The following is a 23,269-nucleotide window of genomic DNA, read 5'->3' on the forward strand; positions in this document are numbered from 1 at the left end:
AGATATTTCGGCCCAGAGAGTAAATATTAGAACAAAAGATGAATGAACAAAAATTATTTAAGATTTCACACAGGACCCATGGAAGTGTTTTTTTGCTTTTTATTGAGTAACAACTATATATTGGTTGCTATAAGAAGTCAATGAACATAAAAAATACTGCAACACTAATCAGAAAAAAAGTATAAAAATAGCACAGAATCTGTTCTTTTGAAATGCTTTTTGCACTTTAGATCCATAAAAGCTTTCAGCAAAATAAAAATAAATCCTCAAATGGAATCCCGATAAAAGATATCTCAGTATTGTAGTATAAAAAGTAGAAACTTCTCTGATATTATTCACAAGCAAGCCTACAAATGCACTCAAAAGGTTTTACATCTACACAACACAAGATATAAAAAACCTATTGATTAACATGCTCTATAATGTGCTATGACAGAAAGCTTTATATGGTTAATAACTTTGTCCTCTATGTGACAGTTACAAAAAGAAAACAAAAATCTATAGATTCTTTTACTAACTGTTTTTAAGCAAAACATTCAACAGTATTGCTGAGCAATGTAAACAAATACGTTTTAGTTTAAAAAAAAAAAAGGATTGACAACTTAGAGTAAATAGGCTCCTGGTGGCACTTTAAAGGAACTTTAACTTTGAGCACCAGAGAGTAGTTATACATTTCTTAATGAACTGGTCATTTAAACATGAAAGAAAAAAAAGAAAGCTTGTGCATTTTCAAAGTAGTTCTTGGTCAAACAAGAGAGTTAAAACACTTGTAAACCTTTCTATCAATACAATACTTATATTGTTTCAAAATGAAAGTTCCAGTGATAAAATACAAGCTCTATATATATATATATATATACACACAGGGCATATGGGAGCATAAAGCTACAGTATATATTCACAGAACAGAGATCCTACAGTGATGTACAGTTGCCCCTTTGTCTGAGGTAATGCCCATTTAGTATAATTTGGTGACAGTTGACAACATCAAAATATTCCCCCAGTTATCAAAAAAGAAAGAAAGAAGATATTTCAAAGGAATATATCAATTGTTTGTGAGTATAATTTGTTCACATCAAGAGAATTGGTACCAATAAACTGTCCAGTAAACCCTCTGTCTGGTGAACATGCGCAAGCTTAAGCATACAGAATTGCATGTAATTGCAGGTAAAAGAAATAGCAGTGTATAATTATGAAGGAGTATTAAAAAACGACTTCATTGCAATAACTTTTTCTTTTAAGTCTCACCGGAAAACAGTTCTTCTGGCAACAAATGTGCGCCACATCAAACAGTTAGGGCACTTGTAATTACTTATACATACTGCATACCAAAGCATGTGCACCACAGAACAAAGCAGAGTGTCAGACAGCATGGCATGTCAAATGTTTTGGAAACTTTAAAACGCATTTAAACCAAAAATAGTCAGTGGTAGTTCACAAGGAATATTGCGTGTTCGCCAGTGTTTCCCTCCTTTTTGCTTTTTAAAACCAAATTTACACACTCACCCTTTCCTGCAATCAAATTAACTTATCTTATCTATGTGGCCGACATCACCGACATCCAAACGCTACAGTGAGCTAAAACAATGTTTTTTTTAACGATAAAATCTAAACTTCTACAAAAGGATAATTGCCATCACTCGTAAGTTCTTAGCTGTCTGGAACGGTTCTCAACAGACAATCTCTATATCTGTGTTTTTGCATTGGCTTGTTTCAAGTATTTGTATGTAGCTATCAGGGAGATATCTATGTGACAGTATAACTAAAGTTTCATACAATCTTTACAACAACATTTTTATATCATCTTTGACAAAAGTTTTTTTTAAGCTATTTTGTTCATATGAACTCAAAGCAAAAGACAACAAGCTAAATTATTGTCTGTTTTTCTTTCACAACAATAAACAGAAAAACTACAAATATGAACTAAATATAAAGACAAACTCTGCTTCATCTCCAGGTTAGCCTGCAGTGCACTAGATTCCATTACTGAATGTATTTTCCTACAGAGCACTTTCCATATTGTTTCTTTCTAAATATGTTGTAATTTCAACAAATATAAAAATATATTTTGTTAGCATTGAACAACCACAATGCTTTCAAAGCACCGGTGTGGCGTAGACTTGCGTGATATGTTTTTGTTGAATGCTCTTTCTGTTTTATTTATCAATACATTTTTATATAATTTAGCATAGTTGTGGATATGTATTATCTTAGAATTCTGAAAGATAACCCTGATATCATGTTTCGACTTTTCTGAACTTTTCCGAACCCCTTTTTGAGAAAATACACACAGGTCTGATTCTAGTGCAGCATGTCGGCCCAAATCTGTCCGTCTAAAGACTTTGGTTCAAGAACAACAGCCTGTTGTCACACATTTTAATCATCAGCTAAATGGAGGCATAAACATCCGCTGAAATTTGTACATGTCCTCAAAGAAAAGTTTGATACAGTGCCGTAAAAAGCTGGACCTTTGGTGCCATGTTGTTCTCTATTTTCTACAACTACTAAGTGTTGTCGACTCAAAAACAATACCTTCTCAGGGCATTTCAAAAGAAAGAAAATCCTGTCACTGAAAAAGGCCTAATCTTAATCATCAAAACATGGAAGTCAGGTTTCGCCATCTTTCCCTTTTAACTCAGCTGAACTTCCAGAGAGGCAAACATCAGCGATACTATGGTACTCTGATACTATGGTACTCTGATACTATGGTACTCTGATACTATGGGACTCTGATACTATGGGTTGAAAGACAGCCCATGCTTTATTTGTTCATCTCGGTGTTAGTGTGTTTAAGGCTGCAGTGCATTAACACCAGTATCCCAAAAGGGCTGGACACAAAAACAGCTATTTTCAATATTTTCCAGCTACACTGATTTGAAAAGAAACTGGTTATTCTCCTGCAAGAGTGAAGAGAAACATCCAGGTCTTTTAAAAAATGTGGCCCGGCAGCTGATGTTCCCTGGAGCCAGTATCACAATGGAAAAGCTGATGTGTCATTACAACTGGTGATGGCTGGCGTCTATTCACAGGCGAAGTAGTCTTTCAGTGGTGCGAACAGATGCCGGATGACGGGGACGCTCCAGGACCGGCCCAGGAGCTTCTGTCTGGCACCGCGACCCATGTTGGACACGTCTGTGTAGTGGACAGGGAAGCCAAAGATCCTGCAGGGTAAGAAATCAGAAACCAGTTTGTTCAGGTTGAACCTGGGTGTCCCGAGTCATCGAAAGATATCTGTAAAAGGACTCAATGAATTGAATCTATAAATCTATATCAATCAATGTGTTGTTGTCAAGGCTGTTGCTATGATGCTACCCCAAGGGTTAGCCGTCCTGTCGATGAGAAAGTCTGTCTCTTAAGTGCTCCAGAAGGCTAATACATTCCTTTGTAAAGTACCCGGCAATAACAATTCTGCAGTCCGCTTGCACTGCAAGACTATCTTACTTTTTCAGTTTTGCACAGTGGAAGTGCTGATGTGAAAGCAGAGAATGTGTCGTTTTTTTTGCATCAGACAAATACTGTGTGTTTAGTTTTAAAAGGTACCTGAGAATCAATCATTATAATGCACCTATGCAATCCTTGCATTTTGTCTTCACTAGTGTTTTCACACAGCTTTCAAATACACTTTTGGGAGACATTACATCCTTTTTCATTTACTGTCCATGGTGTTGAAAAGGTGAAAGTTGCAGCGCTGAAATGTCCACCATCCCGTTGGTGCGTGTATAAGCACATATTAAGAGTCCCGGTTTGGGGGATTTACAAATATGGTCACCCTAAGCGAGTAAAATGTAACAACTTACTTCCACACATTCTTGTCACAGCGTAGAAGAGAACATTGCTAACCCCAGAATACTATACTGGTTACAGTGGCAGCATTGGGTCTCTCGCCTCACTTCCCACCATCTGGATAAAGACAAGCTAGCTCGCTAACTAGCCCGCCATCCGTCAACGGAGCCGAGACCGGTCTCTTATACCGACGAGCAGCGGCGACACTTTACAGCCCCACTGACGTGTTTTCACCACAGCAACTGACAACAATCGCCATTTTCATTGGTACTATTCAAATGACCATGGACAACAGTTCAATGCTCTACTGATATTCTATTAATATGGGTAACACTCACTATTTGTATCATCAGTTTAAATCAAAGTGTTAAATCCAACTAAATTTCTCATCTATTTGATCTTCTGAAGGGTCTTTCTGAGTGTGTATGTGTGTGTGTGTGTGTGTGTGTGTGTGGTTCCTGCTAACCTCTCCAGCTCAGTGCACCAAAGTATGTCCTCTTTCCCGTTCATTATGACAGGGAAGTGTTGATCCTTCCCTTGTTTGATGGAGTTGGAGCGGGTAGTGATGGTACGCACCTTCCCAAACTACGAAAACAACAAATACACGATCAAAGAAGAGACCAAGTAACCATTTTAGAAGTGTTACCTGTGAAGAGTGATTTTATTCTGTATTCTATAGATATATCAAACCTTTGCAACTCTGCCGTGATCCAGACAGTCCTGCAGCTTCAGCTTGTCCATCCCAGAGGCACACAGAGGCCTGAAACAGAGAGGAGTATTCACACATAAATAATTTAAGATAGTAATATAATACATATATACATATATACACACACACACATCATAAGCAAAACCCACACAAAACAAAATGTTTTTTACACAGAAGATACTGTGATGCAACAATGCCGGTCCACAACAAACAATTATTTTCATTCTCAATTGGACGTTTATCTTTTAAACTAACTGAAAAAAGTTTCAAATGTCCGTCCCAGTTTCTTCAAAGGTCATGTTTTGTCAGTCCAAAACCCAAAGATATTCAATTTAATATGGTATAATAGATTTTTTGTAATGATTGCATGAAAGATTACTTTAACTGGCAATATCTTTCTGTCATATCACTAATTGATATGTTGAATATTCGTTGCAGCTCTGGTAACATATTATTCACTACTATAAAGAAGTTTTTTCTTTGATAAATTGGAACTGAGACGATGATGGCGAGTTGTTTCCCTACCTGTTCATGCCCGGCAGGTTTCCCCAGAAGTATCGGGCACGGTGAGCAGCAGACACCTCAATAGCATCGATCATCACAGGGTTACACTGCAACGGAATAAAGAAACACAAAGACACACATTGGTTACTCAATTAAACTCATGACAATCATAAATATACAGCGCTTAAAATGATTCACAGTTTTTAAGTCCAGTGACTCAAAGGGCAAACCACTCTGGCTTACAACATACAACTGGGGGGGGGGAGGGGTAATTTAAATGTCTCCACGCGCTGCCTTTACAGAGATATCATTAGTGTTGTGCTACAGTGCACATCAGTTGTGGCTCTATGGCTTCAGTGTTTCTGCTGCTAAAGGACTTAATGTTTAAACTTGCTATCTTGCTTGTTTTAAAAGTGACATATTATCTTTTTAAATAAATACCTTGTGGTTTATTGAATTCATTGCTACAAATAAATACATTTAAATAAGTATTCAAAGAAACTTTAAACAGACTTTACGAGTTGAATTTGAGAATGGAGTTGTGTGATGTTTTGTTCCCTCGCAGGGATCTTTTTCTTTAAATTAGTCTGGTTGTCTGTTCAGCAACTTGCAAAATAGTATTACAAACAAACATGAACAAGAATAATGATACAATTGTGGATTGTGTTCTTGCCTCACAAATTATATATTTTTCTCATATCCCCCACCTCAGGGTTTGGTCTAAAATTAGGTTTCAGGTCGAGGTCTTGATCTACTTTTTCCACTACACATGGAAAAAATGTTCCTTCACGGATGTCTTTGGTTTATGTTTGAGATATTTTGCAGCTGTTTACACTCTCCAGTCCATATAACTCACCTCTAGGAATCGTGAGATGTCCCTCTTGTCATTGACGCCCATGGCGACCACGTTTTCGAACATCCAGAAGAACGGCCTGTCCTCTCCTTCTTTGGGTTTGGCCTCGCTCAGCAGACGGTAAAACTCGAAGAACAGCCTCCCTGTGCCTTCTGGAGCAACAAAGCACGTCAGAACAGACTGAACTTCTTCCTCATGAGATTTAGGGATACATGCACCTGCCAGTAGCCACTCCAGATTACCTTTCAAACATATTTTAAGTTGGCCATTCTTTTTTCATTAAAAAAACGGTGGGTATTTAGACAATATAAAAAAACTAAAAGCATTCACCTAAACTCATAATAGTGAAATTAAAATGATTATAAAACAGAGATTAACCACCACAGCCATTCACTGCTCAAACTCTTGTGTATATTGGTGTAAAACAAACTTTACTGAAACAAAGTCTGTTCCGTGACTTCCTCTGGCAGGTACCAACCATAGAGCCCCTTCCTGGCAGGATTCACGATTGACAGGTCGTTGCAGGGACTTCCTCCTATCACCAGGTCAAATGGACCCCAATCCAGAAGCTGAGAGACAACAGCACCACCAAGTGTTAGACTGAGGAATTTGCAGCTACACATTTTCCGTTGATTGAAAAATGAATTAACTGACTTAACTCTAAATGCAATTATTCATCGAAACCAGCAACATTCACAAGGGTGATACTTGCAACCCCCACCTTAACTGGGCACATGTTGTTATCTTTCAACCTTTCACACATAATGAAAGTAATGAAAGAGATGAAGAGAGGGAAAAAGAAATGAAGTAGTGACAAAAAGACACACTCACTCACTCACTCACTCACTCACTCACTCACTCACTCGCTCCCTGAAGGGATTTGAGAAGGTTGAAGCTGCTCTTTGTCCCCGACCCTGAACCTCGTCACTGCAGCTGCCAGCTTCTGTTTGGTGTGTGTACGTGTTCCAGTGTTTGAACACACCTCAGCTACATCCACACTACTACGTTTCCATTTTAAAAAGCATATATTTAGCTACGTTTACACTGAGCGCCGACACTACACTGGAGTTTCAGAGAAGGAGCTTCCAAACGCTACTGAAAGCCGGGTAAGATGGAAAACTCTGGGGTTACCTCGTAATGCGGACACTTGATTTGGTCTCAGCAGTCACGACGCATCCTTCGTTTAAACACGGATAACGCATAACATGCGCTGTGATGTTTAATTCTGCATTCTATAATTCTACGACTGCCGACATCAGAGGAAGCAAGCGGTTATTGGAGCGAATAGCGAGCGGCGTGTCCAGCGGCATTATCCGCCCCATGGAGCGAATGTTTGAAGTCACGGTTTGCGGCACAAAAAGCAAAAAGGAGGACTTTCTTTTTATTATTAATGCTTATTTGTTTTTTGTTTTTGATTGATGGATATATGTGATGACTGAATTACTAGCTTACACATATTATTTTGCTTTACAAGAATAAAGATATAGATTGGATTTTGATAGAAAAATACGAAAAAATAGATGTAAATAGGTGTAAAATATGACCAGGGATATGATGTAAAAGGGTTAAAAAGGCATTTCTCATTTCTGAAACCATTTCTTTCTTACGTTTTTTTTGGAGATGTTCCTGACATCATGGACGTACTGGATCCTTCCTTCATGTCGGACAACGCCCACTGAGATGGAGTCCTCGCACACCTCTGACGCCACATACTGGTCCACCTTAAAACCCAGGTCCCTTAAAACCAGGTAGCCTGGAAGCACAGACACAGTTTGCGTTATGACCTGCTGCGTTTTAGGTGGATTAAACACCAAATGGTCAAGACATCAGTTCAAATACATTCATTCACTGCCTGTCTCTTGTCATCCACACTCGTCCTCACCAGTGGCAATGCCGTCAAACAGGGAGAGGACTCTGATTGGTCGTCTCTGCTCTGCAGGGACTGCTGGGAACATCTTTGGTTTCTCCTAGAAATTAAGACAAATTCTATTTGAGGCGCATTCTTATCTGGGCAGCAAATGTGTTAAAGATAATGTTTTCACGAATTATATTACAGCATTTAAAGATTATTCAATTATTAATTATTACTAAAACATGTTCTTATCTTCATTTCTGGAAAGCTGATGATCTGCTCTGCTGATTACATTCAAACTGGATTGTTACATTATAACTTTGAAAGTCATAAAAGGTTAGTTTTTTTTGCAGGGTCATTGCACTGGATTGTACATTAGGTTGTTCAAGTTTGTATTTAGTTTACTTTCTGTTTGCTGCTGCTATAACCTGACCCAGTCTGGCTTTTCGTTAAAAAATTATTAATTTCAGTTTGCGGTATTTTAGAAATGTGGCAAGAAGAAGACATGAAACATGAAACAAGAAGTTACAATAAGTCTTTAAGTTGACCACATAGTGATGTCCCCTTTTTACATTGATTTAGCTGAATAATCTTTATCGACCCAAAGGGGTAAAACCTTGCAGTATTTCACAGTAAAAAGCAGAAAATCAAAAAAAATCTTGTCCATCATATTGATTTATCTTGGTTGGGAGATACTGATATAGAATACACACATACATATTTACAGATAAAGATAAAGATAGATTTGTTAACAAAAATTAGACTTTTGTCAAACATCTGTATACCGTATTTTCCGCACTATAAGGCGCACTTAAAAGCCTTTAATTTTCTCAAAAAAAGACAGTGCGCCTTATAATCCGGAGCGCCTTATATATGGATTACTTCTGGCTGTGCTTACTGACCTCGAAGCGATTTTGTGTGGTACACGGCGCTCTCTCAAAATGTTTTAGTACGACTTTGGTAAACAACAAAGCCGCACCGCTTGTAGCATTACGGCTACTGTAGTCAGGAGCGTCGCGGAGTAATACATACTGTGCTTCACCATAATATTACAGTGTGTGTGTATAAGGACCCCACAATGGCACCTGTCAAGAGACACGCTTACGACGCGGACTTCAAACTCAAGGCTATCAGTCACGCAGTAGAACATGGGAATAGAGCCGCTACGAGAGAATTCAACATTAATGAATCAATGGTACGGAAGTGGAGGAAGCAAGAAGATGACCTGCGCCAAGTAAAGAAGACCACACAGAGTTACGCTAACATTTGATTTAGCGTATCAGACTTTTTTTTACGTGTTACAACTGAACAAGGTTGGGAGTTATTGTGAATACACTCATTAACGTTTGAACAATGTTGAGTTATTGTGAATACGTTTAATAAAGTTTGACTGACTGACTGTTTTGTTTCACTTAATGCGCCTTATAGTCGGGTGCGCTTTATATATGAAAAAAGACCGAAAATAGACCATTCATTGACAGTGCACCTTATAATCCAGTGCGCCCTATAGTGCGGAAAATACGGTACATTTAAAAAAAAAAAAGGGACTCACAAACTCCTGTCCATTGTCGTTGGTGAAGAAAACCTGCAGCTTGAGGCTCCAGTCGTGCCGTCGCTTTAGGGCGCCGTACTGCAACAGCGGCTGGCACATGTAGCATCGCCACGGGTCCAGATAGCGAGCATTGTTAGACGCTCCGGGATCCACCAGGATGTCCAGACAGTCCACACAGAAACACCTGAAAGGAAGAGAGGAGAGGAGCTGAACGGACAGATAGACATGTCGATGGGGAAGTCAGTAGGTCATGTATTGTGTGTACTGTTACTTTGTGTGTGTGTGTGTGTGTGTGTGTGTGTCGGACCTGCAGCAGTTGGCGTTGCCGCAGAGCAGAACCTCTCGACCTCCGCAGCAGACAGTGCAGTAGGACTGGTAACCGTCATCGTCGTACATGTAGGACATCTCCAGGTACACGTCCTGAACACACACACACAGGAATAAATCCCATAAATCCATCTTCAGTTTGGGGATCTCAGGGGAGGTTTTTGACATGTTCAAGGGCAACTACTGCATGCTCAATGTGCAGGTTTCAAATAAGTCTTTTAGGACATCTTGACTTCTTATAGCGCGAAACCTTAAAGACCTTAAATATTTCATTTACAGTGTCCCAGTGCCAGAGCAGAGAGCACTCAAATGAAATGCTGCATCATCAATTTTCCTGATATGACAGGTCAGCATGTTTGCCTTGAAAAAAGTCTATTGACAAGGACTCCTGAATGCAACGGCAAACATGACCAACACGGCTGAGCAGAAAGCGCCACCTTCAGGAACTCATAAAAACGTCACACTTAATAATTCAACGGGTTAAGCTACTGATTGTGGAAAATAGTCAATTGTTTTGTTGCTCTACCTTGCATGTTTGGCACAGGCCTCCTTCAAACAGTGGGTGGAAGGTTACTGCTCTCATCTTTCCACAAGAGAGACAGAACTCTGTAAAAAATTAAACAACACGATTAATAATTCACAAATTAACTCGCACAGAAACACACACAAAAGAGTGAGTCTTTACCTTCTATACTTCTTTTATTTTTTAGAACTTCATTCACCATTTGTTCTGAGAGGAAAAGAAGGACAATGTTATAAAGTATGAAAAGACTCAAACACATTTACTATCCTCCGAGGGACAATGGTACTCTTTTAGTCCTAAGCCCTTTATTAGCTTCACCTTTTCCTGCCCAAGTTGTAACGCAGATCGTTGTTTCAATGTGCAGCCAACCTCTATTGAATACCCTCCTCTACACAATAGTACACTCAGCCAAATAAAAATGATAATAAAAATAATAAAGTAAGAAACATATGTTAATCTGGAAGACAAAACCAATTTCAAACGTAGCATTTTAGTTCCCATTTAAACCTTGAACATAGTTCAAGTTCAAGTTCAAAAAGAATTAAAGAAAATAATATATCAAATGACAAAAAAATTCCATGAGCTATACGCAGCATTGTAAAAATGTACCTCTGCTGTAGGACTCCTCGGGGGCGGCCTTGCTCCTACAAAGGCTGACTCTGGGCCGCTTGGCGCTGGGGAAATACTCTGGCAGGGAAACATCCAGGACCTGGTGGTCCAGAGGGTTACTGTCTGCAGGGAGACACAGGAACAGTCAGACTTTACCATCATTTCCTCACTGAATGGCACTTTGTTTTGTGATGAACAGTACGTGACTGGTTTGGTGCTGCTGCCTTGCTCACCAGCAGTATGTGTAGGTTTGAGTCCCTCCTCCCCTTTGGGCAGGAAGCCGCCGTTGGCCCAGTCCAGCATGGGTTTGACTTGATCATCTGCATTGTCCGACTCGGAGGGAGGAAACTTCTCCTCTGCCCGGATACTGGACATCTGTGATAAATAGAACGTTTTCTCTCAAAGGGATTCAAAACAAAAATAAATGTAGAAGCACCGGTTGTATAAATAAAGTCCACGTGACGTCACCCGTTGCTTTGTGGACTACGGTTTTGAACCTTCGAGTTCATCATCAGGACCAACTGTCTTTTGGACCATTTGGCTATTTAAAATTAGCTCTCATTCTGCTTTAATTAACAGTCCGACCGCGTTAAGCATTCACATCCCGTCCAACCAAATATTTCTTCTAAAAATACCTAAATGTTTAACAACAAATGTTCAATTAAAATACAACATTTTCGGTTTTAAGTTCAGGTCTTGAGTTGAAGTGCAATTGTTAGGTCTTTCAGCAATTCTCTTGCGCACCACCAAATGCGTACTACAGGTGGTATTGGTATCACAGTTTCAGAATCACTGATCTTTTGATTTTAGTAAATCCACATTTAAAATCCTTAGATATTCACCTTGAAGAGAGATTATGGGTTGTTAAAGACCTGACACTAAACATTCCTCGAAGAAATATATTTATAAGCATTAAGCGGAAGGCTTCGTTCTCGGCTTCCTGACTCATTTAAAAAAGACAGAGATAAAAAGAAAGGGAGATATTGTGCGAATGAGCTGAGAGGGCAGGCAGTGTAATAAAGAGAGACAACCCGGCGGTCCTCACTCATTAGCCTCTTTTTTTATGGACAGGATGAGACAGTGATAGTGAAGAGGAATCCCTTTCAAACATAAATCTGTTGGTTTTACTGGGCATATGGTGCACCACACATATACACACACACACACACACACACACACACACATGCACACACACACACACACACACACACACACACACACACACACACACACACACACACACAACCAATGTAATTGAAGACACCTGCACTAAAGAGGAGGGAAGAGGGAGATGGCAGGTTAACTCTGCCCAGCAACCAAGAACAAAAGTGGATAACTTCAAAAAGTGGCATCTAATCCACATCTACGCTTACCTCCAGTGCTTGGAAGATAGCCCTGCGGTAGGAGGCCAGTTTGGTGTAGGAAGCCTGGCTGAAGAACTTGGGGAAGGCAGTGATGGAGTCCAGTTTGTCAGCTGAAACCTGGACGGAAAAGAAAACGTGGCATCAAACAACTATTATATGATTTCCCTCTCCCTCCCTCTTTCAGTCTGTCTGATTTGCTTCTTCCCTCTTTACCTCAGAGAACTTTCCATCTCCAAACCACTGCAGCCACCTCATGCCGTTGCTGGCCTGCCGTTTGCCAGTGGCGCGCCACGTCACCACGATGCCGGGCCACCAAGAAAAGCCTTTGATCTTTCCCCACACCAGCTCGCCAATACCAAAACCCTTGTTGTCCTGGATGGAGGAGTGCAGAGTGTAGATGGATCATGTTAGGATCTTGTACTTTGTACCACTTTACTAATAAGAAACAGTGGGTGGCAGAAGAGAGGAAGAATGAAGATAATGGAAAGAGAGATTGGTTTGACAGAAAGCTGTGAAGATATCTGTAAAAACTGAAAACCTCTCTGGGCATTTGGCTAGTTCCTAAAACCAGCATGGTTTTGAAAGAAAACGTAGAAAGGGAAAACTAAAGAAAGAGGGAAAACAATGTTCATATTTTGGGAAAAACATCTCAAGTTGAATACTAGAATAGAAGATGGAGAAGAACTTATTGCATCTTCAAGACTAGTTTAACAGTGTTAAAGATAAAGAATGAAAGGAGGAAATGTGTCAGGAAGAGAACAGAGAAACATTACATTACATTACATGTCATTTAGCTGACGCTTTTCTCCAAAGCAACTTACAATTAAATTATATTCATACACTGTTACAATTGTGCATATTTCCTCAGAGAATTTAGATGGAATTTCAAAATGAAAGCTTTAGATAAAATCCTCCTCTTCGGTGTACTAGATTACAAAACCAAATGTTTTGTTGGAGAGAGGACAGAGAGATAAGTGTAGAGGAGAAGGTTTAGCTGACATTTGAGTAAAGAAACAAATCCTGTACCCTGTCTTTAATACAAATAGTGTAAGTATGACCATTTTAAAATATACTTAAAACAGAGATTGCCCTGGATGGATCAATAAAAGACAAATTTATCGAGATTACATTTGCACATCTTTAAAGCATCAAAACATAATAGTGTTAGTCCACTTTGGCATCACTCTACACCTGTATGAAAACACTTTGTAGTCTGATTTGCTCAGGTGTGTTTCCTTTATTTCTGCTGTTAGCATTGCAATTTAAAGAAGGCATCAAACATCACTGATAAAGCCATAATTGACCCATTTTTCTTTCTTTCTTTTGCAAATGATGTGTGCTAGTTTTTGAGCAGGTGTGATTTCTATGCTTGCAAACAAATCCCAGTTGAGCCAAGGCTATCTGATCCCTCAGTCCGCTTTAAGAGAGAAAAACCCATTAGGCTTTGAAAGGTTGCTACGCTCCACTGACTTCAGCCCGGGTCAAGTGAAAACACACACGGCCGCACAATGAAACGCATCAGCGTGCACAAAAAAAACAAGTGTACTATGAGATTTCATGCACACAGGCAGACCTGAGGTATGCAAAGCTGTATGAGTATGCACCACACACACACAGACACAGGCCCTCCTGTGCAGACTGGTGGTCGTCATGACTTGAATTAAACTATTGATACACAGCAAACACAGCCAGACTGTGAGTGAGTGAGTGAGTGTGTGTGTGTGTGTGTGTGTGTGTGTGTGTGTGTTTCTGTGGCCACCTGCACTAACACAAGGCCAGGTGGGGGAGGTTCTGCGGTCTGAGAAGGGAGTTACCCTCCTTCTCTTTCTATCACTGCCAAACTTTCACTTCCCCTTTTTGAAATAAGCTGCCTCAATTCAGCTGCCTCTCTCTTTTTATTTCCCTTTGCACATCCTTAACCCTTTTCCAAAATGCCTTTAAAAAAAGATTGTTAGTATCGTGCAATGTAAATGCACAATGTTTGTCAGCAACCAGTCATATGGTAAATTAGGAGGAAGTTGGCCATGTGTGCTCTGATTAATTTAGCAGGCAGTTAACACAACCGTCGTAATGTTGTTTTAATGGAAACTCGACTTATGGCATTTGCTCCTGGTTTTCTTCACCACCGTTTCAGAAGAAGAAAATATCAGAAGTAACAGGGAACCAGCTTTAAAAGTGACATATTTTCTTTTTTGTGCTGTGTGGTGGATCTAATGTATGCCGATTTGGAAAAGTAACTGAGAAATATTTAAATAAGACGATAAAGAATTACATTTGAGAATGGAATTTGGTTTGGTGTTTTGTTACCTTGTCAGGCTATATTTATTGAAAATAGGGACATTAGATTGGTTGTAATGTTTAGTAACTTAGTGTTTAACAATTGTGATAAGGTCGTTGATTGTGATCCTGTCTGAACATAATCGCCACATCATATTCTTGCCATATCGGCCACTTTCATTTCAAGGTATATTTCTAACGTCTGTAAGTTAAATTCTATACTTTTATTGTATCTAAATGAACCTTTCAGTGTAAATAAGTAAGTGTCCAGGATGCTCAAACCTCCGAGGCTGCACAATTTATGCAATTTTTCTAAATTGTACATGGATTGCATAATAACATTTAGCATATTTCAGCATCTGCAGATATAATGTAATTTATTGTCCATCCACCTGCCCACATGAGTGGATGGAGGTCTAATCTCTAGTCCTGATATCTGATTTGCGACCCTCCATCCTTCCTCCTCCAAACATACACCTTACGTTGTACTCTGGCTGGATCTCAGAGCTGGATGAGGTGCTGATGCTCTGGGCTGAGTCCTTGGAGTCTTGTTCTATCAGCTCGGGACGGGGGGCCTCTGGGATCCTGCTGGACAGAACCACTGCCACCTGAGGACCACCACCAACACCAGACTGATGTAGAGAAACAGAGATGAAGATAAATATGGAGGTTTATTAGACTCAAAGGTTTAATTTCAGATGTCATCATCCCTCCTTCAGACCAATGTTAAAAGGGACAGATGTTTTGAAGTGGGGTTGTATGAGATACTTATCCAGCGTAAGTTTATTACCTATAGTAGCTGGCGGTCAGCACGCCTCAAGTTTGAGGAAACAGACAGGAGTACCAGTGGAAGAGCAAAGCTAAAGCTGGAGTTAAAGTAACTGTTTTTGTCAATGGAGTCTGTAGCTTTGAAGAGAGAATAGGTTTCAGTTCCCAGTCGGTAATGACTGTCTGACAGCAAGGTGAAGCGGTGAAAATATTGCTTGTAGTCTTGTCTGTTTCTCCAAACTGGGGGCGTGCTGACTGCCTACGAATGTAGTAATACACTGATTTTGGATTTTGGATTTTTGCTCCCTGCTTCCACCTCTATGCTCTGATAGATAATATTTAACCAGGATTTCAGTCAAATCAAGTTATGGATGACAGTGAATGGTAGAGAACAATGTTGGAACCCTGCTTTTTTCAAGTCCATTTCTATTAATTGTAATGCTACAGTGAAAATCCTGATAAGAAATACCAGAAATTCGGTTGTGTGGCAATTTTAATTTATATGTAGGAAACACCCAGAGCAAAGAAATATCATCATGTTCCAGCTTTAAAAAAGAGTTACTGGCACTCTTATTTCTGTGTCAGTCAAAATATTTGTTGGACAGTAGATGAAGGGACAAAAAAACAGAAATTTGCATTTACTTTTGCAGAATTGTTTTGAAAAATTGCTTTAGATGTTCATGATAATTTGATGGCAACCAGAAAGGTAAGAAACAAACAAAACAAGAAAGAATAGATTAATCTTTCTCATTATTTGATGTTGTCAACAGATTAAACCTGCATCAAATGTGTTTGTTTTTACAACCACATTGTCGTAGACGAGGACAACCCACAGGTCTTTTATGGTGACATTAGAATGTGGGGAAGTAAACAAAAAATGTTGCACTGGAAACTACATTAGGCATGGAGAGTCTAAAGAACATGTTTGAGTTTATCCTGGCCAAGGTTATTTTGACAGTTGGTGATTCAGATTTAGGCCTGAAAAAATTTAATCAAATAAGGAAGCACAAACAATGAAGGAAGTTAGTTGACTAAAATGTATTTTAAAATAAGCACTACATCATTTGTAAATGGAAACATTTGTGACGTGTGTTTACCAGTAACATGCTGGGCTCTTGTTTGCGGTTCTGTCTGCGAGGCTTGTTGTGCGTGCGCGGCTTCAGACCGGCCTGAAAGATGGTTCTAGGTCGAGGCGTCTTTCTCAAACCCAGCTGAGACGCTCCTGACGTCTTGTCCTGTAAACAAACACACAAAAACACACACTCAAGAGGGTTTCCAAAAAGAAGCTTTAGTAAATTTAAGTTTGTATGCCTGGGGTCATACCTCGCTGTCGGAGTCCCAGGTAGTTTCCTCCTCCTCTGACTTCTTCCTGCTCCTCTTCCTACTTCCCTCTGACCCTTGGTTACCATCTGGGAAGAGAAAATGCAACGGAAGGTTTGACAGATGGCTCGAAAAGTAATTTAATATTTTCAAGAGATAATGTGCAACTAGCAGGACAGTCACATTTCTGAAATTGCTTTATAAAAGGCCTAGAAAAGTGAACATCCTCCTGAGACCCAGCCCATTCATTTGTATCCTCTGTGGACATGTTAGTTTTGCATCTCTCCTTTTACTCATTTGAGTTATCCTATTAAGTCCTGCTGTACACTAAAGAGGACATCCTGGGATTTCCAGTGATATCACATGGGTAGGGGTGGGATGATGACAACTTCCTCTTCCTTTTGACACAAGATAGCGTCTGTATCAGCCAGAATATTTTATGGAAAGTCAATGGTTTAAGTCAAATATTGCTTAATTATTGTCTTTTTTACTATGATATTCATATATTTTCTTGTATATTAACATGCCATGAATGATATATTTAGTTCTGAAAGCATTTCAGTTATTTGTTTTTTAAAATAATAGTCCTTTAATGAATGTCATACATTTTTATCAATTATATTGGACACCAAGACAACATGTATGTATGACTCAGCATTGTTGTAGGAGACAGAACTTAAGCAGAAAGGATTCTGTACCAGATAGTTGAGGGAGAATCTGTAAGTAGAATAGGAACCAGGCACATGCCTGAGATGATGGACATTAAGCATGCAGAACGATGCAGAACGGGCTGCAGAAGCAAGACGTACATGAGGTGTACCAAATGCAAGATGTTCCTCTGCATTACCAAAAACAGAAAATGCTTCCAGGAATATCACCACTAAAATTAAAACATGCAAAAGAAGAAATGTAGAACAATAAAGAATGATGAACAAAAAGAAGATTAGTTTAGGTTCAACAAATAACTAAATCGAATTTAAAATAAATATATCTAATTTAGTTCTGGACATAAGACGACAATGCATTCAGTTTTAATAGAAAATGAACTACCATCGTTGCAACCAACAAGCAAAAAAATCCAGATGGATGAATGATTATGTTTTATAATCAAGTTTAATGTATTATTGGCTTTTCACATGAAAATGGTCCTGTGGTCTGCTACAGTGGACATGCTGTAAAATAAAAAATTAAAATAATTTTCAAAATGTTTAAATTGTAAGATGTTTATTTAACTCTACATAGGTAGGAAATCACACAAAATATATAATTGGAATACACTATTTCCCCTCCGTTTCCAGGAGGTAATGTTTATATTGCCCTTTCCAGTCAACCTCTGTGTGTGTGTGTGTTACCTTGAGGTGAGGCGGCGTCTCCGTTCTGCTTGGGGCTGAAGGGGGAGGGCGGTTCGGCAGCGGTCAGAGGGCTGTTCTCATTGGTCAGCTCGACACCACTGTCGTTCTCTGATTGGCCTTTAGCTGGAGGCATGTCACCGTTCACTGGCGCCTGAGGATAGAGAAAGGTGGAAGGTGACTCATAGACTTCAACCTGATTGACTCTTACTGAAAAGCGGCTCAGCTTATTAGATGTATTGATTCACTGATTGAAGTGAGGACGATAAAGACGTTAAGGTAAGGCAAAGATGTGAATAGTGAAAACAATACGAGGAGAAAAGTGACAAGTGGAGGAGAACAACTACTACTCCCCGGGTGCATTTCAGAGAGAAACATCCCAACGCCACGCTTTAAGTTTAGTTACAAAGACTAAGAATATGCTGTTGGGAAAACTTAAATGATCTAACTTCTGGATTCTGGGTTAATGTTAAATAAATGATCCAAAGTTGAATATAAGGCTGTAACAAATGCCTTTTACATTCAAAGATTTCTTTTGAGATTTTCAATTGAAGCATTGAATGTCTGTCGTCATGTTTCGTCATCGTCATTCAACATTCTTTTATTTTATTTATTTTTACTTTATTTTACTCCCACGATACTTTGCTTCTTGGTACTCAGAGGGCTTTCTTGCTGGCTACCTGATGCTGGAGCTACGTGCACATTGAAAGGGAAAAGCACCTGTTGTTGAAGTATCGTAGATTGAAACTTCCTGGCCACATAATGAAACTCTGCCAATCTTCAACTGTCCGTTCACCTGCATGCAGTGACACAGAGCAAGCCAAGAAACGGCAAAGCCGCATCCCAAGCGAGCCCTTAGAAAAGGAAAAACAATTGGCAGCGAGCCTGTAAAAGGGATGCTTTCTATTTCATAACTTTGTATTCATATGCTATGTCAATTAGATGGTTATAATATTCATCAGCTTATAGTGATCAATTTGACCTAGACAGACGTGATCACTATCGTCATTTTTCACTGTATTTTTTATTTTATATGAAGCCCACTATAACTACTAACTAATATATCGAAGCTAATGAAGAATCAAGAAAGACTCGAAAACAGACAGAAAGTGTTGCCCGTGCCAACGGCCCTCCACATAGCCTTCACCTGCCAACCCACCCACAGCTGAGGATGATGACGGTGTGATGTGCTGGCTGACGTCATCGCCCAACATCCCCAAAGACTGTCAGGATGCATTACGTCCACAGCACAAGTAAACGCCAGAGCCTCTGGCTGCACATGTATGACGCATACTGTGAAACGGTCACATGACATCCCTGTAGTTCCACAAGCATGACGCTGTGCAACCTGTTGAATCATGGCTCGGAGGGCTGATCTTCTAATCCTCAAACCACAATTGCAATGACAATCCCTTTGCCAGACACCTTGAATGGTTTACCAACTGGGTCACTTGCTTCCAAAAACCCTTTGAGGAGCATTCCCAGTCACCACATACGGGCTCATTGCACCAGCTTGTATTGTGTACTGTCTGCTGTAATATTCACTGATATGTTAAGGTTTTCTGCACATAAAACTACATCTGACACAAAGCCTTTTGTTTAAGCTGTCTTGCGAGCAACATCACAAGCGCGGACATCTTTTTTAGTAGAAAATAGATTAAAACAAAGCAGCTGCTGATAGCACACATTGTTTAAGCCCTAAAGCTCTGGGGCAAGAATGTCTTTTGAGACATGGAGCCAAACCCTCCCTTCCCCTTGGGGCGTTGTTTACATTAAGGAAACACATTCTTGCTTTTCCCTGACAAAAGTCACAGAAAAAAGTGTGAAAATCAAACACGAACGCTGCAATGGAGCCAATATATTTCTTTTAATTGACATATCATGCGTATCAGGCATGCCCGCATGTCAACTTGAGATTAACCATCTCACTCAACTCAAACACTCCAGAAGAATAACACAGCAGATGAGGGATCACTGAGAGGCTTTAGCCCCCAGTGACTTGTTTGTTTAGAGAGGGAGAGATCAACACAGGTGGCCTGAAGGTGAGGAGAAAAGCGCTTTGTTACTGTTTTTCTCTGCATCACTTTATCTCTCACCTCGACAGCGGTGAGCTCAGCTCTTGTTTGGACTTCTGCTTGATACACTTAGAAGTACTGATTACAGCTAATCCCCCCCACCCCCCACCCACAAACACACAGACACACTCTAAAAGCGAGGAGGATTAAGTGTATGTGTGTGCTTCTGTACCAATGTGCATGTGTGAAAGAGAAGACTCAGGATGTAAAGCTAGATTAACACATTATATCTTTCAGGTTGGACCCCAAAACCTGCTGGTGGTTTTGAAAAACATGTGTTCATAAATAAATCATCATTACTACATTTATAACAGCCAGTAGCTGTAAAAAAAGTTTTTATTGTCTGTCACTGTTTTATGTTGTATGTCTGAAACTTTGTTAAATGTGCTTTTGCTGTCTTGGCCAGGACACTCTTGTAAAGGAGATTTTTAATCTCAATGAGGCTTTTCCTGGTTAAATTAAAAAAAATGTACATAGTTCAAAATGTATTGCCTCAATATTTGCCAATATTGGTAACACTTATGGGCACTTGAAAACATGTTGGATATATTGGATAGATTGTTTTCCAACTTTTGTCAAATAAATCACCAAATAAATGAATCTTACTGTTCTTCTTGTCTTGTGATTTGTAGACATGTTTGAGCTCTCTCCTTCTAGCCATGCTCGTGCTGTTTCCGTAGAGTTACATGACTTATATCGTCCAGACAAACACGGCAACAGAGAGTAGAATGTGAGACAAGCAAAAAACAGATGCAGTGAATAGCTGCTTTTTTACAAGTTGGATAGTTTTTACACTGGGGTGTTCATACTCGCTGCCTGTACGCTTTGACACAAAACATTTCTTTAACGTGAAAGAATAAGAAAAAATAAGAACGTACCGGACAAACATTATTTTTTGCTAAAACCACAATGCTTAGGTTTGTTATATCTAAATTTACACATGTTAGATAAATAAGATAATACATTAAGCTTAAGCATTTTACCTGTGTGCAGTCTCTTAGCTGATCAAATGTAATACATAATAACAGCATTCAAAATATGTATTCTTTAAATAATATGTTAGCCAGCATTGTTATATGCTGCAAAAAAAACTCAACACTCAAACTAACAAATTAAATATAAGTCAACGTGTTGCGCAACTGGAGTGAATAAGTGGTATGGGCACACAATGTAGCAATGTAAACATTCAATAGCCATTTGGCCGGTGGAAACAGGTTATTTTGTGGGTGGTCATATTAAACTGTAGGTTACAGTTGTAACTGTAAACTGTAAAAACAATAAATATCAAACATTTGATACACTTTTAGTTTACAAATAATGTTGATTTAGTGCAAAAGAGACAAAGAATGAACAAAGCGGAGAGAGAGGAGGAGGAGAGACGAAGCAGCTGTTCAACAAATGGAGATTGTGCTGACTTTTTAAGGAAAATCCCAGCTACGCGAATCTAAGGCGGTTTTTGATTGTTAAACGTTGTAAAGCATTGTAAAACAGGGAATGTATGTGGTGTGTGAGCGTGGTTGCGATGCCAAATCTCTCCAGTAATAAAAGAACCCAGTGAACCTGTGCATAAAGAGTGTGCTCCAGATGGTTTGAGAGTGAGAACCACTGGCAGGAACCAGAGGAGGGAGAGACTGAGAGAAAGAGAAAGGGAAAAGGTCAGCAGTGTCACCAAAAGCATTCTGAATAATTCATTCAGGACATGAACATGAACGGATGGAGGAGAAAGTCTTTTCTGTGTTCTGAAGGTGAAGGGAGGTGAGGAGTGACTGCAGAGCGAAGAACGAGTGATGAAAGAAGGTCGAGCAGCACTTCAGGCTGAGAAGAAAGAAGCCATCGCAGATGTGTATCCTGCATTGTGTAGAGTCGTAAATCTGTCTATCTGCCAAGACAATTATACAGACTGGAGCTGCAGAGTGTTCAAGTCTATTGGTTTGATTGGTAGGCAGCAATTGCCAGATGTATTTCACAATGTTTTGTTTTGTTATGTGATTTTCATTTCTGGAAAAAAGAAACAATCCCAGTGAAAATCGCTGCAGTCTGTATGTTGCTTTCAGCCCATTCATTCATTCAGCTTTAATTGAGGCAGCTTTTCAGTGCATAACAGTTTCTGAGCTTTAAATCTGAAAAAGGTTGACTGAACTGTGTTAAATCTAAAATGGGCATAAAGTAAACTGAACTCCATGACCTCTCTGCTATTTAATGGATGAAAGATTGCAGCTGGAGGAAAATCGGAGTCCCTGCAGAACAGCTGTACGTTAGTGGTCTTGGCTGCCACACTCCTCTTGACACTTTGAAACATTAAAAAAACATTACTGCAGGGGAGACCTTGGGGCTCAATTTAACAGCTTCTTGCTTCTCATTTATACAGTTACACTTGGCAGATGCCCAGTCGGGACTTCTGCCTCTGCAGGTCAACTTGGGACAGCAACATGCGTGTGTCTACCTTCATTTGTAACTTTTCTATCCAGCTTAAAAATAATGTGACGACGTCATCAATAGTTGCTTAACGCATGAGCTGATATTAAGTCATATTTCTAGATCTGCAAATTTAACATTTTGCCCTGACACAACATTGAATTTTGATTGGTTTGGTGATTTCTCTTTGTGCCTGTCTCAAATTTCTAATTAGTTCTAGGGCACATTTAATCCAACCAATGACAACCCAGTGGTTGTCCACAGCTGCAGCAGGAAGAAAGCCAAAACACAAAGAGGGTGGGTGAACCTCCACAGAAACTGAGCTCTTCGTTGTTGGCTACAGGTAGAAAGTTTTGACTCATACTGTCACATAATGATGCTCACGCACGCTAATAAAGAGGCTGCAAGTCTCTGCCCAAACTTTAAATTATACATTTGGTAGTAGTGATACACCGATTGCAATTTCTTTGCCGATTCCAAAAGTCTGACCTGACGATTCAGATTTTTGTAGATTCAGATTTTCTTTCTAAGAACTAGAACGGTCTACAGATTAACTTTTTTAATCAGGGAACATCATGAAAAACAAGTTCAACCGTTCCAAAGTCAGTGTAATCTGTCTGTCTAACTTTCTAAATGTTATCCTTTTTTCGATACAAAAACACAATTGCAAAGATTACAAAATAAAAGATTGTAAAACTGTGAATTTTGTTTTGACATTTAGTTTTTTGTTCAGTCCAAACAAACGATAATGTAACAAACATGACAGTGGAATCGATCTTCTCTTCTAACTCTCGGCAAGAAAGCAAAAACATTTCCCGAAATATCGAACTGTTTCTTTAAATGCGGCCAACATTGTAGCTCATGTGGAAGAAGAACAACGGCTTTAACACATTTCTAAAAAGTTCTGTTTCTCGCTGTCATTTAGTGATTAGCAAAGAACTGTCGCCACTATTTCTCACATAAATTTGGTTTGCTCCAACCAGGTCTGC

General features: G+C 39.4%; 1 protein-coding gene across 6 annotated transcripts in view; it reads right to left on the reverse strand.

Moving 5' to 3' along the window:
* Nucleotides 1-85: 85 nt before the first annotated feature.
* The window catches only part of LOC117733281 (DNA (cytosine-5)-methyltransferase 3B-like), a 31,793-nt gene continuing 8,609 nt past the window's right edge, over nucleotides 86-23,269 (reverse strand). For 2 of the 6 annotated variants that reach the window (XM_034536801.1, XM_034536799.1), the window contains exons 3-23: nucleotides 20,472-20,555; nucleotides 17,794-17,944; nucleotides 16,445-16,530; nucleotides 16,219-16,356; nucleotides 14,836-14,985; nucleotides 12,290-12,448; nucleotides 12,086-12,193; nucleotides 10,946-11,087; nucleotides 10,713-10,835; nucleotides 10,266-10,310; nucleotides 10,107-10,186; nucleotides 9,561-9,673; nucleotides 9,254-9,437; nucleotides 7,732-7,816; nucleotides 7,457-7,602; nucleotides 6,328-6,418; nucleotides 5,853-6,001; nucleotides 5,018-5,103; nucleotides 4,474-4,543; nucleotides 4,250-4,368; nucleotides 86-3,161 (exon numbers count right to left, since the gene is read on the reverse strand). In XM_034536801.1, the coding sequence (XP_034392692.1) occupies nucleotides 3,020-3,161; nucleotides 4,250-4,368; nucleotides 4,474-4,543; nucleotides 5,018-5,103; nucleotides 5,853-6,001; nucleotides 6,328-6,418; nucleotides 7,457-7,602; nucleotides 7,732-7,816; nucleotides 9,254-9,437; nucleotides 9,561-9,673; nucleotides 10,107-10,186; nucleotides 10,266-10,310; nucleotides 10,713-10,835; nucleotides 10,946-11,087; nucleotides 12,086-12,193; nucleotides 12,290-12,448; nucleotides 14,836-14,985; nucleotides 16,219-16,356; nucleotides 16,445-16,530; nucleotides 17,794-17,944; nucleotides 20,472-20,555 (2,451 nt within the window). In that variant the 3' untranslated portion in view covers nucleotides 86-3,019. Of the gene's footprint in view, nucleotides 3,162-4,249; nucleotides 4,369-4,473; nucleotides 4,544-5,017; nucleotides 5,104-5,852; nucleotides 6,002-6,327; nucleotides 6,419-7,456; nucleotides 7,603-7,731; nucleotides 7,817-9,253; nucleotides 9,438-9,560; nucleotides 9,674-10,106; nucleotides 10,187-10,265; nucleotides 10,311-10,712; nucleotides 10,836-10,945; nucleotides 11,088-12,085; nucleotides 12,194-12,289; nucleotides 12,449-14,835; nucleotides 14,986-16,218; nucleotides 16,357-16,444; nucleotides 16,531-17,793; nucleotides 17,945-18,510; nucleotides 18,593-20,471; nucleotides 20,556-23,269 lie in introns of those variants that run through there. The other 4 variants (XM_034536802.1, XM_034536803.1, XM_034536800.1 and 1 more) reach the window with 3 other exon arrangements.

The sequence above is a fragment of the Cyclopterus lumpus genome, chromosome 7, assembly GCF_009769545.1.
Source record: "Cyclopterus lumpus isolate fCycLum1 chromosome 7, fCycLum1.pri, whole genome shotgun sequence".
Taxonomy (NCBI): domain Eukaryota; kingdom Metazoa; phylum Chordata; class Actinopteri; order Perciformes; family Cyclopteridae; genus Cyclopterus; species Cyclopterus lumpus.